The sequence below is a fragment of the Cebidichthys violaceus genome, unplaced genomic scaffold (genome assembly GCF_023349555.1).
Source record: "Cebidichthys violaceus isolate CVI_PGR_0920_01 unplaced genomic scaffold, fCebVio1.0.p SCAF_9, whole genome shotgun sequence".
Classification (NCBI taxonomy): domain Eukaryota; kingdom Metazoa; phylum Chordata; class Actinopteri; order Perciformes; family Stichaeidae; genus Cebidichthys; species Cebidichthys violaceus.
In genome coordinates this window covers 6,371,093-6,387,219 of record NW_027176975.1, presented here as the reverse complement: position 1 = coordinate 6,387,219, position 16,127 = coordinate 6,371,093, and the positions used below count along the sequence as shown (strand labels likewise).

The following is a 16,127-nucleotide window of genomic DNA, read 5'->3' as shown; positions in this document are numbered from 1 at the left end:
GGAAAAACGGAGTAGCTATATAGATGGATGGGAGACAGGTGAGGACAAAGGAGAGGCAGAGGAGAAGAGAGTGGGAGAAGGCAGGTGAGCGAGGAAGAAAAAAGAGTAGACAAACCTAAGAAAGCAGATGACAAAAGTGATTGTACCTGATTTTATCTCTCTCTCTCTCTCTCTCTCTCTCTCTCTCTCTCTCTCTGATGATTCATTTTTAATTGGGCATTGGGAAAGGAGTGGGCACCGTCCACAGGGCTGAGGCAGAGCTGTCGAGATGCAGCAGAGGAATTTCAACCCACCTCTCCGGATGTCAACTCTCTCTCTCTGGGTGTCCTTGTGACTCATTCTAACTCTATACCTGATTTCTCTCTGTCCGCTCTGCAACGTGCTGCCACATTTTTTTGCATGAAAAACAACAGTAATGCAAAATAATGAAGCAACGATTGAGTCTAAATGTGACAGGATGCAGGGGAATCGTGTAGAGGTACAAAGACAACTAGAGGGATAAAGATACACAGAGAGACAAAGAAAGAGAAAAGATGCATGCAGATGATAAAAACACATTTATTTATTTTGCCGCTAAGGATTCAGAAAACTCATGTTCAAAGAACCATGATTCCTTATAATAGTTTTTTTGCCCTCTCTCTGCTCTCTCTAACAAGGGTCTAGGGTTAAACAAACAGCAAGCAGCATGTCAGTTTATGTGTCTTTTACCATGTGTAGGTTCTACAACTGCGTGGGCATATGTGTGTCAGTGTACCCTTCTCTGTGTCTATTAGTGAGTAGGAACAGCGGGAAAACATTGTGCTACAGTAACAGCGGCAAAAAGTTGTTCAAGATTGTGTTTGTGTGTGTGTGTGTGTGTGTGTGTGTGTGTGTGTCTGTGTCTGTCTGTGTCTGTCTGTGTTTGTATATGTTTGTGTGTGTGTGTGGTTTTGTTGTGCAGGAAAATCCAGCTGTTCTCTCTAGACTTCAACAACCCAGCCTCCTGGCATGTGTAAAACACACACTGAGCCCATGGAGACAAATAGTTCAATTAAAATGAACAACGCATTAAAATCACAGATTTATCCATTGAGGATGATGCCTCTTTGATTCAATAGGATTGTAATGCTCTCTGTGCCCATTTGATTGTTCCATCACAGACCTAGTTTGTATAAATATCACATACGTTGAGGCTTTTCTGCTGGTATGTCTGCTATAATTCCATCAAGCATACTTTATTCATTCCTCAAGGGGCAATTTGAGGCAGGCTTTGCAAACACAAACACACATACTTAATGACAGTGGTCAAGCCACAGCTGGCCGACAATATCCAACACCACTGAGGCACATTATTTATGTCAAAAAGTGTCAAAGGGTTAATTGCGTTCATCAATCCACACGCATTTCTTGTACTGCGTCTGTAAGATTAATGGCCTCTGGAGTAAAACCAAACTTACTCTTTGTTTGACATACAGGCAATCTAAAACACATTACTGATGGTATTAGCTTAAAGTAGTCATAGAGGACATGTGTGGGGGTCATTGATGATTGTGTTGTGCAAGGGATCTTTGTGGTTTGCCAATACTTTTTGAGCTGAAAGTAAAAACTCCTTGATTGGCCACTGTAATAGATTGTTGATGATTAATGCATGTGTGGATTACTGTATTGATATTAAGTTACTGATCTCGGGTTGCCACAGTGAACGGTGGTTGGTCAACATGGACGGAGTGGTCGGTGTGCAACAGTCGCTGTGGACGGGGCTTCCAAAAACGAACCCGCAGCTGCACTAACCCCGCCCCTCTCAACGGAGGACTGCCGTGTGATGGACAGGCCATTCAGAAACTGCCCTGTACCACGCTGTGCACTGGTGAGTGAATTCTAGTACGATTTTATCCATCTTTATGCAGATTGGGCCAATGTATTGTAGTGTACTGTATTATATCCTTTTCTTCTTTGTGCTATTTTACTCTGTGGCCTCAAGTTCCTATATGTTCTGTCCTGAACTCAGCTTCTGCTTTATTCCACCTCTTTTCTTTTTTTTGTACTTTTTTTCCGCCCTATATTTGCTGCTCTTTGTAAATGCTCTTTTACTCCCTTGTCTTTTTGTTTAGTTTCTCATTCTTTTTGCTTCTTTCCCCATCCTTTCCTCCAGTGGACGGCGTGTGGACGGAGTGGAGTAAGTGGTCGGCCTGTGGGACAGAGTGTACCCAGTGGAGGAGGAGGGATTGCAACAACCCAGCACCTAAAAACGGAGGAAAGGACTGCGATGGGCTGGTGCTCCAGTCTCAGAACTGTACCGACGGACTCTGCATGCAAAGTAAGTTGACAACAATGAATCTTCCAGAGGACAAGCATCGACGTATCTCTTCTAAATGTATTGAAGTTGTGTCACATATAGTACCTAACCATGAAAGATGAGTACGCCAATTCGAACAAATGTCTCGCAGTGACTGCTTTAGATGGGAATTGACTTGAAAGTGAATTGACCCCGGATTAGGCAGGCCAATGGAGTGGTGATGCATGGTCAGATATTTAGCTGAAAAACAGAAGTGGGTGGAATGTAACTTGACAAATTATGGGTTCGTTTACAGCACTGATCCATAACGAGGAATCCATTACTAAATATAGTAGAGATTAAATTAACCCTGAAAAGGAATGTTGTAATGTAAGCAATGTACTTGGTTAAGCTGATATCTAAAGTATTCGTAATCTTCTTGCAGATATTGTTCCTGAATACGTTAGAAAATCAGTATTGACTTTAAAATCCTGTGTCTCGGAGCGCCTTGCGCATGTCTTATAACCACAACGTCCAGGGTTTTATTCTCCGTCAAATTAACACAGTTTGTTTTTATATAAACTGTCTCTGTCTATTGACAACCAAGTGTCAATAGTGTCCAGCTAAACCAATTAAGACTGTAGGCTTTGGCAGACTTGACAAAATGGTTGTGCTGAGATACCTTGGAGACATGTCGTTCATACTCTTAGACACATGTAAAATCATTGCAAATGTCATGGCTTTGCCTTTTTTTTAATATTGCATCTTGTGAGTGTATTTAATAGCTTTGCTGTAAAGTTTGGCAGGTTTCGTCTTCTTGTTCGAATTTCTTACCCCTTTCCTTCCACCGCTCGTCCTCTTCATCAGTCTTCTCATCTCACTCTCTAGTCCTCCAGCACCCACTGCTACTCTTTCCATTAAGTCTCCTATCCTCATTGCCATCTTTCTTGCCTCATCCACTCTGACCCTCTGGTTTTATGCCTTTCTCCAGGAGCCTACCTGCTCCCCTTTCTCCTTTTTTATAGTGATTTGTTCTTGCTCTGCTTTACACATGTACTTTATTCTTCTGTGCACTGTAGATGATGTATAGGTTTGGCCTTTGATGGTCATCATGATTAACCTTAGTTTTACTGCTAACTTGTACATTACTCGAGATAAAAACACTTGTTCTATAAGGAAAGTAATTGTAGATATTTAGCCCACTGCATAGATCGTGGGACTTTATTTTACTCATAGCCTTTCTACTCTTTCTTAGTATAAAGTTACTGCATCTCCCGACAGAACACCATAGTTAAAGTTTTGCCTGCATTTAAGATTTTTCAGCCTAACTTCATTGACATAGACTAGCTACTATTGGTGGCGAGGGCAAAAAGATAGGAGACTGCCGATCATTTGAATGCCGTCTTGCAGCTCACACGGGCTGAAACGGGGTGAAACGGGCCTCACAATGAGCTGAAATATAACGCAGAAACACTGATGTTTATTGTTAAACTGTAGAATACAATTCACTTGTATAAAAAAGTACAATTATAATAATAAAAAACAATACAAATACTGTAGTTGGCAAATATATTGTAGTGGAATTGGAATATCGGAATCGGCATTGACATCGGCCCCAAAAATCTGTAATAGATATTGATGTGGAACAATCATTCAAAATCCCCCACATTTAGTGATTTCTGACAACAGTAAAAAAAGAAAAGTGTGGTAAATTTCAAAACCACGTGGAAAAGTGGCCTGAGTCATAATGGCACAAACATAGGAGCAGCAGTTTTTCCAAGGTGGAGGCAATTTTATTTGTTGACTTTTAGGAATAGTGCTTGTTACTCCCTGTGCTCAGAGTAATTGGCAGACAAGCATCTGACGTGGAGAGAGGGAGAGAGAGAGAGAGGGAGGGAGAGGGAGGGAGAGAGAGAGAGAGAGAGAGAGAGAGAGAGAGAGAGAGAGAGGGAGGGGAGGCCTGTCAGGGTGAAGAGAAGGGAGAAAAGGTAAGAACAGAAGCAAGTTTGAAGCAAGTGCACATACACACTTGTGCCTGTAATTATGCCACCAATTCTTATTGGTCTTTCCTTTCACACAACATGGCAGCCATACACTGCAGAGACTCGGATCATGTCTGCATTTGTCTTAAGAAGTTCCATAAAAAGGAATACTCTAAGGACCTGCCTAGAAAAAAATGAATCTTTCTGCTGCCTAAAAATCCTTAATACAAGTATGGTTGTATACAATGTACATCTACAATTGGCTGAGGCACTCCCATGGTCTTATTGATGGACATTCTTGGGTTGTCATCACTCTCAGAATATGTCGGCTGGCGCGGGCGATATTGCTGCAAGTAGAAAACCATGCTTTGAGCGCAAATTTTTAGCACTGCTCTTCTGCTCGCGAAACTTTCACCTGCTTGCTCGCTGAGTGGATTTTCTAAATTGAATTGGTTAAAAAGATGGCTGGTTTGCATGGTTCAAAATGCAACCAGATGTCCTGGTATTTTTGACATACTGCATTTGACATACTATGTACTGGGACATACTTAATCTTGTTCTGGCATGTATGGTAGTATGAATGCACCCATAATTTGCCTGGGTCCACACCTTTAAATCTGCCCACTCCTGCGAGTTGACTGATTGGTCTGGCATCACGACATTAAGATGCTGTTTCTCGGTTGAAAAAGCAATTGATCCAAGGAGCGCCACAGGGGGGACTAACGCCGTTGTCAAGCTGTTGCCAAGTGTTGTCAAGTGTTGTTAAGCTGTGCTCCGCCGCTAAGGAGGAGTAACAACAACATGGGCATCATAGACACGATATAAGCTGCTATTTAGGTTCGATTAAAAGTGTTTTTACTTTGCTAAGCTCCACTCTTAAAACCCGGCAACACAAGTGTGTTGGCATGGCTACACATCAGTGTCAACTTTAGATGACATCAGATGAAGGCAGATGCGTTGGTTTCTTGTGATTTGATAGGGAAAAGTACATCCCCCTCCCCCACGAAAATCGGTTAGAATGGAGACAATGTCAGACTGATTGGAATCAAATTATGTAATCCGTCAAAAAGCTTTGCCCGTAGGCGCATTATTGACAGAGGTTACTGTATATGCAGAGCCCTGCCCACAACTTACGCAGTGTATTATATACCGTGTCTCTGCTCCATCAAAAGGATTCCCTGAGGCCTGTGAGGTATGGCCACAGAATCTGGGATAAAACCTAGAGAGGTATAGATTTAGGCTCATTTCCCCTGATTGATTTTCTGTCTTTAAAATGACTCCACAGACGTGGTTTTATGTCAGCACTAATGTTTCAGCTGTTTCCTGTAGCATTTACGGAAATCCATGAAGTGTGTGTGTGTGTGTGTGTGTGTGTGAGTGTTTGTGTGTGTGTGTGTGTGTGTGTGTGTGTGTGTGTGTGTGTGTGTGTGTGTATGGTTGTTAGTGGAGGTTTCTGCATGCACGGCATTTTATAGGTAGAGTATATTTGAAAGGCTTGAAGTGATTCTTGTACCATTCTTCCATTTGTTTTATGAATGATGGATCTTTTAAAATGCTATCTTTACACAGACAGAAAATGGTTCATTACTGGAATCCAATTGGGCAGTTATGTTTGCATTGTTTCGCATCAGTAAAGCACAAAAAAATATGTACTCATTAAATGTAGAGAACATTTGAAATTAAAGTGCCGTTGGAACAAATCCATAAACAAAAACAAAACTTTGTTTAAGTATAATTTGTTTCTCACATTTTAAAATACAGATCTTCACACTCAATTTACAGTTGTTAGTTTCTGGTTTTAAAAGTTGTAACTTTTAGGGTTTGAGGTTTGTGAATGAACTGATAATGTCAATGTAGAAAGGGGAGTTAATGTTTTAGATAGTACTCTGTAATTGACTTTGTGCTCAAAAAAGCACTTCACTCTACTCTCTCTCTCTATTTTTCTCTTTCTCGCTCTCTCTCCACCAACACCTCCCGCCTCTCTATTAATCTCCTCCACCGTCTCTCGCTGGCCTTTTTCTAAAGTTGTCCTGTTAAATCCTGAGAGGTAGAAATCCATTTGACCTCACTTCTGCCCTGCATGGAGTGCCTCCTCTCTTTTCGTGTTTATGTGTTTACCAGTGTGAGTCTGTGTGTGTGTGTGTGTGTGTGTGTGTGTGTGTGTGTGTGTGTGTGTGTATATATATATATATATATATATGTGTGTGTGTGTCTCTTCTTGTGACAGAAGTTGTAGGTCTTTCACATGTTTTTTTTAGAGTTTGTTTTGTATCTTTTGGCCTGTTGACATTTTTCTGACACATTGATCAGGATTCCTGGAACAGATTCAGTCAGAACTCCACTGTGTCATCCTTGAGAGTATGACATTTCACTCACTACCTACTCTGTAAGTGTGTGTGTGTGTGTGTACACACATTTGTGTGAATGTGTGTGTGTGTGTCTACATACCTCCAGAGCAAAGAAAATATGCTGTGTGTTCTTTCAAACCACAAGTAATCACCAGAGACACTAGCTGTTATGTAACTTTAGTGTTGGGAGAGAACATTGGATCGTGTTTGTTGTATTATACAAATAGCGATCATCAGTGTCAGCAAGTGCTGCAGAGCATCTTCTCATTTCTTCTCATTGAGGATTCCAATCGCTTCACTTTGTGGTGTTTCCTCGCTTTCTGCTTCTTCTTTTTTTTTCTTCTCAAATGTGTTGTCCTCATCTCGTCTATCTTATCGCGTTCGCAATGCTTCTGTTGGCTCTTACTAAATCATGTACGCTTCATTTTCCTGCCATCATGTTTTCGGATTTGTTTGAACAATTGTGTTATAATTGGAACAAGAAAAGTTTCTGTCATGGCATATTGCTCCTACTGTCATCACTTATTCAGACATTAATCAGCATGACATTTGTTAGATGCAGTCGCATAAATGCAGTCATTTGCTAAGTCATTTAAGACAATAATATGAAACCTGTTAAAACACTGCTGAAATATGCAAATTCAGGCCCAGAGCAATGTAGCCAAGCCCACCTACATAGCGAAAAAGAAACGCCTACTCATGCCTGTCAGCTGTGCACGTGTGCTGCTGTATGTTGATATATTTCACCCCGCTTAACCTCGTCAGTATTTCTTGCCCTTTGTTGATGATCGGTGCGTCTTCCAGCTGGTCTGACAAGAAGCTTTTAAGCGCACCATGTTGCTGTGTTTGCCTTTATCAATTATACACCAGCACTTAAATTATACATCCGTACTTCAGCAGTTCATCTGTGTTATAGACCTTCTGTCTGACTTAGTGGACCACTCAGCATGACACAGCAGTACCCGTCCTACAAACACTAGGGTTTCTCAATTTATCCTTTTTCTTAATTTTCCTGTAAGGGGAATTAATGTGTTTTGTTTTTTGTTTTTTTTAACTTTTGATATTAATTTGTGAACTAAGGCACCTAAACTTAATGTAGGAGAGCAGAAAAGTAAGAAAAACACAAAGGAAGAAACAAACTTTGCATGTTGAGGAGGTTTTTGTGTCCATGTCCTGCCATGTTTGTCCCATTTTATTTGACTTATTTGTTTGATTTTGATTGTTGTGTTCCTCTCCCTTCCTCCATCCATTCCATCCCCTTTTTTTCTCGTCCCAAGGTTCATTGTTTCAGATGTCAACTGAGACCAAAGCAAAGAGTGATTTGGGAATCCCATGTAAGTTGATGTTTTATGTTTTATCATCATCCATTTTCTTTTTGTCTTTCTAATTTTAGTGTTTCTTTCTTAGATTGAGCATTGACCTTTGGTTCATACATTTAGTTTTTTTGTTTCATGTCATTTTGAGTTACTTGATGAGAGTTTTTCTCTTGTCTTATGATCTGTTTCAATCTTTTTGCTGTGCCGATCAAACAGAAGTCGTCAGACAGTAGCCTCACTACCTCTAAAACATCACTCTGCTCTCAGACAGAGGCAGTCATGGTAGATAAGAGTGTTATGCCTAAATACTCTTACTACATTCTTATGAAGCGATATATCATGATCATTATTAGGTTCAATAGTTTCTATTAGAACATGTACATAATGTATACATGCTACATCTAGCTGTATTTCCACAATTCCTTTACTATTGTGTGTCAAACAGCAACAGCACAAACCACAAATTTGGGTTTTCCACCTTCAAAATACAACATCAAACTCCAATCATTTTATGTATAGTTGACTTTCAATGCCATTTTACTACATTTCCAATTTACTTAAACTGCAGAAAACGGAGTTCCAGCTGCAATTTGTAAGACATGACAACATGCAAATATCATGAGCTAAAATGTACAGGGTATGCCATGAAGAATAATTAACTTTCTAAATACATTAAGTCCCATGTTTTGGTTAGGCGGTCTACGAAAACATTGTTTAAAATCTAGTGCAAGATCCCAGAGTTGTGTCTGGAAAGTGAATGCACCAAAGTGGTGACAGATTCCTTAATTAACTTGATTCTTTCTTTCTTCCTGTCTGATAGCAGATAATCGATTCAGCACCAGTTCACTTGATTCACAATTTGTGAGTTTGTTGCAGCTATGGTCATTTTGGACAGTAGCCAGCCAGCTTTGGATCATTGCCAAAGTAGGCAATTTGCCTTAATTCTGAACGCTTGCTTTGTGTTTACAAGCGTATGGGCTCACAGAGAACTCAATGGAGCGCAGTTCCACTACGGACACTGAACTGAGTGAAATCTGAATTTAGTTTTACTGATTTGACTCATTCTCTTTGAAATATCACCAGAATGAACAATCGCTATTAATATTACGATTAATATTAGGAAGGCACAAGATCACCTGACAAGGGGAATACTATATTAGTTATTTGGGAGGTATGCTAGCTCTTTCCATCACTCTCTACTGCTTATTCCTTTAAGTGAGATAATGAGAGAGTTTTCTACAAACACAAGAATCAAGAGATGGAAGAGAGATAGGATCCCTGCCATTTATTTAAACCGTGCGTTTTACTTCTCTCATTGCAGACGCTCTCTTCAAAGCAATCCGTGAGTGTCTGTGATCTGTTCTAATGACTCTCGTTTAGCGTCTCCTGAAGCAGTTTCATCATCCCGGTGTGTTTTGTGAGATGACTAGTCCCGGACAGATACAGACACGGAGAGAAGTAGAGATGAGATATAGATGTAGTTATTGCTCATTTAACAGATTGTCACTCTGATTTTAGTATTAAAAATGACAGTCATTAACATGAGCATTGGGAGGTTGCATGAAACTCACTAATCGACAATCTGGAGTATTCAAAGATTCAAGGATGATGTATTGTCATTATGCAACACAGGATTGCACAACAAAATGTAGCTGTGGTCCATTCGCAAACATGAAGAAGCAAAACAAAAACATTAGTGCATTCCTGTAGTGCATTTCCTAAGCAGCCACACAACTATTCTCTGGGCAGATAATATGGACGACATCTTAACATTAACAACTCAACATCAGAGAAACATCGTCCATCAACTTTGACTAGTTTTGAGCACCAAGCATCATTGCTGTAAACACAGAGTCAGCCTCCTGTCTTCCTGTGCTCTGTCCTGCGGTCCGCCCGTCTAGTGCAGCTTGAACTGGGATTCCACGATGGAGCCAGATCTCTGTAAACACGTAGGCCTCCTGCTGCAGGGTTAGCCTGGATTTTCCTGCGACCAGACTTTAGACAGGAGCAGATTGGGTAGTGGAATAGCATTAGCTCCTATCAGAAACATAATGTGTCACGTGTAACTCAAATTATATTTCCGCATCCACATGTCCATGTGGGACTGTCGGCATGCTTTCAAAACATGTGTGAACCCGTCCACCTATATGCAGACACCCAATGTAGTATAGAGCGTATCGTGGTGTGTCTGCTGTTCACGCCCTGTCCATATCAGGGCCTTTAGTCAGATTACAAATGCATTATTGACCACCTCCATATCTGGTTCGACATCCAGTAGCTGTGTTAGCAAAATCAGATTCTGGATCCTCAGCTGTCAGTTAAAGCAGCAATATGGAAGATTTCTAGTGCTCCAATGCAGAATCCATGACCGTACTATATCTATTTTGGTGTGACCTGATTGTTGTCTTCTCACAGTCTCAAACTCACCATGACCACAACAAGGTCTGTGGCTGACATTGCAGTTGTGTCGACTGCTTCATAAGTGAGAACAGGGCTATTGTTTACACACTGTTGTCACATCTCATGTATGAAGGCTAAAAGTGTTTACCCTCAAGCCAAAAAAAGCTTATGACAAAACTACATTATAATTATAAGTATTCTTTTATTTTGCATTTACGCCCTAATTTGTTGTCTTTCGTGTCTTTTTAAAAAAAAGTCTGTTTGCGTCAGTCACAGACCAGCTTAGCTTGAGGCAAAGAGAAGGTTAGGAGGTGGCTGAGCTGTAGATTTGTGATTCACGTTTGTGGCCAGCAGACATTAAAAGAGATCATAATGTTACTTTCAGTTGGATAAAACAAGTTGCACTGAAAGGCTTGTATCCAGTCCATTCACTAAATAGCTGCAATTGCACTGTATTACAGGGTTGTTTCACAGTGATGGTAATTACTTTATATACCTGAACAGAGTTGTTTGTTGTCATGGAAATCCACCCTCTGCCTTTAGTGACTCCAAAGTGACTCCATATTTTATTTCTTGGCACCAAGTTTTTTTTCCATCCCCACTACAGAAGATAAGGATAGACACATTTACAAATGACTGCTCTCGCTCTCTCTCTGACCGTTCATCCCCGCCAGTTACTTAGAGCGGATGTGTGTGCAACTGCCAGGAGTGCAGTACGGGTGGTGCTTGCATGTTTGTGCCAAGCAAGATCAAAAAGGCATTTGAATGAGTTTCAAGTAGTGATTGTCCACAGCTCTGCTTTGGATGCAGATCACAGAGAAGATAGAGGCAAGCTAAGCTGAGTTATCCTTGTTTCCCCCTTCTTTAAATCCTTTCTGTGGCAGATTGGACAGACTCCGTCAATGACAAATAGCCCAGCCAATCAATAGACAGCGATCCATGCTGACTGAGGGTGAACCGTGGCTTCTGTTCCTGCTAGCCCATGTGTGTAATCAACTGCGTGTTAGAGTCTTTGTGTACATTTCCCGTAATTTCTGGAACCCTAAAGCTTTGTTAGTCACATAGTTTGGCACACACATGCAGTTACCAACTGTATGTGACCAATTTGTTTGTGCTAATGACAAAGCCCATTATTATTGGGCTCAGTGAGGGACCGCATCAGTCAGTCCACTCACACATGCAAACTAGCTCACTCACTCACCATGACTGTACACTCCAAACAAACAATTTGGCATGTGCACAATGAACACTGACTAAATCATTTTGGTTCTCAAAACTGAAGACCATTTGGATTTGATGACACACATAGGCACAACATAAAAACACTGTTCAGTCGTGCTCATGTTATGTAAAACTGTCATGCAAAATTATGACAAATTGCAGTTAATTCTTGCCGTGAAAAAGAGAAAGTTTTTGTTTTAATTTTCTACCTCGCTTGAACACGTTTCACCATCATATTCCATAATGCCGAATGCCAAGAGTTCTTTAACCATCATGGATCAAGATGGATGTATATTTATATTTTATATTTAGATTATAATCTCAGTCTGTCAAAACAATCCCCAATATTATTAATATAATTTTTTTATCCTTAGGGACTAATATTGATACCCAGACTTGTACCTGCGTTTCTCTACACCTCTGTATACAGTATATGCTATTTGTGTGTTTGTGTGTCCTGACCTGTCGCACAGAACATTATCCTTCCTATATAAAGCTGTCAGATGTCAAACGTATCGCTTATTCGATTAATTTACTATTTTTAATCTCAATCGTATTTAGAAGGACTTGCAGATGAGCGCTTCGGACGTGAAACTGCTTGTCAGGTACAAGGAAGGCAGAGCACCGGCGATAGTTGACGTGTGGATAATAGTTCAAATGGATGTGTGCATGTCTGCCCAGCATTCATTGGGAGAGTCAGTGCCTGCATGAGTGCCCATGGAAATGAACCTAGGTGCGTACCTCTTATTGTGTAGACATGTGCTGTTTCCTCATTCTATCACTGCAGATATTGTCATTCTGGCTTCACAAAGCAGCGCCTTGGGCCACTCTTAGATGCACACAGAGGTCCAAACACATTATTCATTCACCTGGGTTTGGTCAAAGGTGCACACCCACGTTCAGTCGCTTTTTCAGCCCCTATCCTGTCACAGAAAGAGTATGCAAGTCTGTCAGACAATAAAATAACAAGAATTAAAGTTAGAGCTGACAGTTTTCAACCAGAGCAGCCCTTTTGTTTTATTTTTTATGTAGTGACTCAATGACATGAAAGACCAATGAAGTAGACAAATATAGCACAGAGATGACTTGTGTGCTGAAGAGAAGCTACTTTACATTAGTGCCAATATTCTATACTTTTTTGTATCAATTCAAAAAATGTCATTGAGCGTTCAGAGAGAGAATGAAGGCACATTTAAGAATAAGCTCAAGGCAATTGTACTGTATATTGCAGCACAGAACATTTAATGGTCTATTTAACAAAAATAATAACACTTGATCTAAATGTTGCATTGTCTGTCGTGGAATCTGTGAATTCAGTGTCTCAGAAGATCCTTAATATATTGTGTTATTCTATCCATTTCCTTGAAGCCTAATACTTATTAGTGATAGTGCCCAGTAGCATTCAATAACTGAAACATGGACATGTATTATAATGTTGCAAAGCGCCATTTGTCAATTTATTTGCCTATTTTGCCACAGTCTAGATAATGTGCGTGATGGTGAGGCAAAAGCAACAACTGAAATGAAGGACAGAAAAACACTAAGAAAATTGGAGAAAAATGAAAAAAAAAATGTAAAGAAAAGAAGAAAAAACACTTGATATCCTGCAGCTATATGTAGGTTACCCAGGCAGGTAGAAACTGTAATGGGATGTGTTGTTTCATTCAACTGCAAATCAAACAGATGGAGACACAGAGACACACTGAGACAGGGGTGTGAGTTATGGAGGGAGAGGAAGATCTGAGAGAGATGGGATATCAACTAATAGACAGCAAAGAAAGGCTTTTTAAACCCACTGGTATAAACCACGCTACAGTTACTACACATATGCACATGATTTAAGAACACAGCAGGCCATAGCCTAGTTAACCTATCCCAAAGTGTCCCACAACACTCTATACGATAATAAAACGATATGAAGTGATATTTTTTTTATGGCTGTCTGGCACGCCACATGTTCTGAAGTTATAGGCCTTAAAGTAGAAATACGATAAAGATTCCCTAAATAGATGAGTATGATAGTGATTATAATTAAGATCAGGGAGTTGGTACTTAAGAGGATTATCTATTTCTATTCCCGATTGGCAAGTGCAAGGACCTTGGTATCAGGGCAACTCTGAGCAGCAGTGTCGTTGGGGCATTTTTAAATCGGTCTTTTTAACATCAGAAGGAAATTGATAATTGCACATCACAAAATCCATAGAGGTTGAACTTTGGAGATTTCAAGGAGGCGCTCTAACTTTGAGTTAAATGTGATGATCAAATTTTTGGCATCCAGTTAACAAACCCTCACAGTGGCATAACTCTTTGTGACAGTCCAACACGCAAAGATATTCAGTTTATTATTTTATAAGACAAATAAAAGCAGGAACTCCTCGCATTTGAGAAGCTGGAATCAGGGGATAAGTGGCTTTTCTGCTTGGAAGAATAACAAACAATACTCAATCAGTGATCTAAATAGTTGCAGTAGCTGAATGATTTGTTGACGATTGATTTAGATTTAAACTATTTTTAAACTATTTAGCTTTTGGGGGAAACAGTCAATATTTAGGGGGTTCCAGAAGCCAGCGGCAGGACTTCTTCTTCTTCTGTGCGCCTGTTATTGTTTACAATCTGATTTGCTTCTTGAGAATAGAGTTGGAGTTGAGAGACAACGTCTCCAACCAGATTGTTTCACAAGGAACCAGTCACTCAGTTATGGTTTTTGGTCAGATAAAAGCTAAATCGTTGTCAGACTCTAGCCAATGGGTTCCAAGATTGCATTTAGGCCAAAGCGTTCTACCTCTTTTGTAAATAAGTAAGATTTATTTATGAAGCGCTTTTCAGACAAAAGTCACAAAGTGCTTAACACAGAAAGTGTACCTGCATGCAACCGAGGCTCACTGAAACGCAATTGGTCAATACTAGTCCCACCACAAATGGATAACAAATGGACTATAACCGGACTACAAACTGAGTACAAGCAGAAAAACATAACCGTTCTGATACAGTACAAAATATTCAAACTTACAAAAGTGTTGATTTGCAAATATCTGTTTAAAGGGATTCATTTAGATTTAATTGATTCATCGACTATTCCTTTATAGGGTGTTGGTTAAATAAGAAAAACATCACCTAAATGTCACGTTTTAAAATGTTTGTGACTCTGGTTGTTCGACCCAAGTACCGTCACAGCGCTCCTTGATCACAACATCTCTGCACCGTGCACCAATACAATACACATTAGCACAATATTAAGCTCATTCTCGAAACTTTTTGTGTTTATGGTGCACATATTTGCATTGTTAGACATTGGTTAGAATATTTTTTTTTTTTTAACAAATGACCATTTCAAAGGGCTTGACAACGCTGTGCTATTGCTAACGTTGAGTGACGGGCTTAATTAAGTGGGATATGTTCTGCTCTCATACCTTCAGCTCCCCAGAGATACTAAAGTGGTTCATAGCTCCCCCAAGTGGTAACTGAGTAACTGACACCATCAGGAGTGACCTCTCTTCTGTGAACGTGTGTATCATGCTTAGGCATATGTGAGCCTGAATGTTTGTGTGCCTCATCAAAGGATTCTTTCATGCATAATCAAGCTCATGCTTTCTGAACTTGTTCTGATGTGACAACAGCAAATCCTTCAGCAAATGACTCAGGCTGTTTGTAGCTAAAAGCCTGTTATCTGCCTCTCAACTTTAAGGGCAGATTAAAAGGAGCATTCCTATACTTTTCTGTCTTCTGCTTAATAGCTGCAGACAAATCCCCTCCTACTAGCTACAGAGGACGTGGTTATACGAGGAGTGCTTTAAGTGTGAGACTACTCTAAAAAGTTTTAGAGGCGCTTTCATGTTAAATATGTAGGATTGTTTGTTTTGCTGCTTTGAAGTGGATTTCCACTTCTTTTGCCAGGTTTTCCTCTCTTTTGCTGTTATCACCTCTTTCCTCTGTCCTCTCCTATGTCCTCTTCTCTCCTTTCCGCTCCTCTCCTCTGTCCTCTCCTCTCCTCTCCTCACCTCATTTATTGTGCCCTACTTGTTTCCTCTCATCTTCCCTGCTTCCTTATTCTCTTTTTATACGCTTCTTTTATTCTCTTTATTGAAGTCTCCTTTCTATTCACTCCTCATCTGCTTGTGTGTCCCCTTTTCTATATTCCTCTCGACTTGGCTTTCCTTCTTATTACTTCCTCATCATTCCTCCCCTGTGTTCTACACTTGTCTCTCTGATCCTTTACTAATTTCTTCTCCTCTTCATCCTCAAGCTTGGCTCATGCCTTTTACCATTTGCATTACCCAACACTTAAAATTGTCTTAGTCTGCTTTAAAATATGGATGATGAATGAAAATTCTACCACTGGTCTCACTGAAACACCATTAAAGTCTCAGCCAGATTGAAAAAGGATGTTAGGACCCTTGTAAAATAATTAACAGCCTTATTAAGTTTTAAGAGTTGCTACCATTCTTTTTTTTTGATGAAAGAGGTCTGTGTCTCTCTCTACCTCTGTCTAGACAAATGATCGTATTACACAAGCTGGGGGGGGGCTTTTTGAAAGTTTCATTTGAAATGGAACCTATAGAGGTTATCCTTTTGAGTCTGATAGGTGGTCTGAGGCACCAGTACACGA

General features: G+C 40.1%; 1 protein-coding gene across 2 annotated transcripts in view; it reads left to right on the top strand.

The window, feature by feature from the left end:
- The window catches only part of LOC137866955 (netrin receptor UNC5C-like), a 173,512-nt gene that overhangs the window by 134,012 nt on the left and 23,373 nt on the right, over positions 1–16,127 (top strand). The window contains exons 6-8 of one of the 2 annotated variants that reach the window (XM_068703270.1): positions 1,679–1,846; positions 2,132–2,296; positions 7,862–7,918. In XM_068703270.1, the coding sequence (XP_068559371.1) occupies positions 1,679–1,846; positions 2,132–2,296; positions 7,862–7,918 (390 nt within the window). The remainder of the gene's footprint in view (positions 1–1,678; positions 1,847–2,131; positions 2,297–7,861; positions 7,919–16,127) is intronic. The other variant, XM_068703271.1, reaches the window with a different exon arrangement.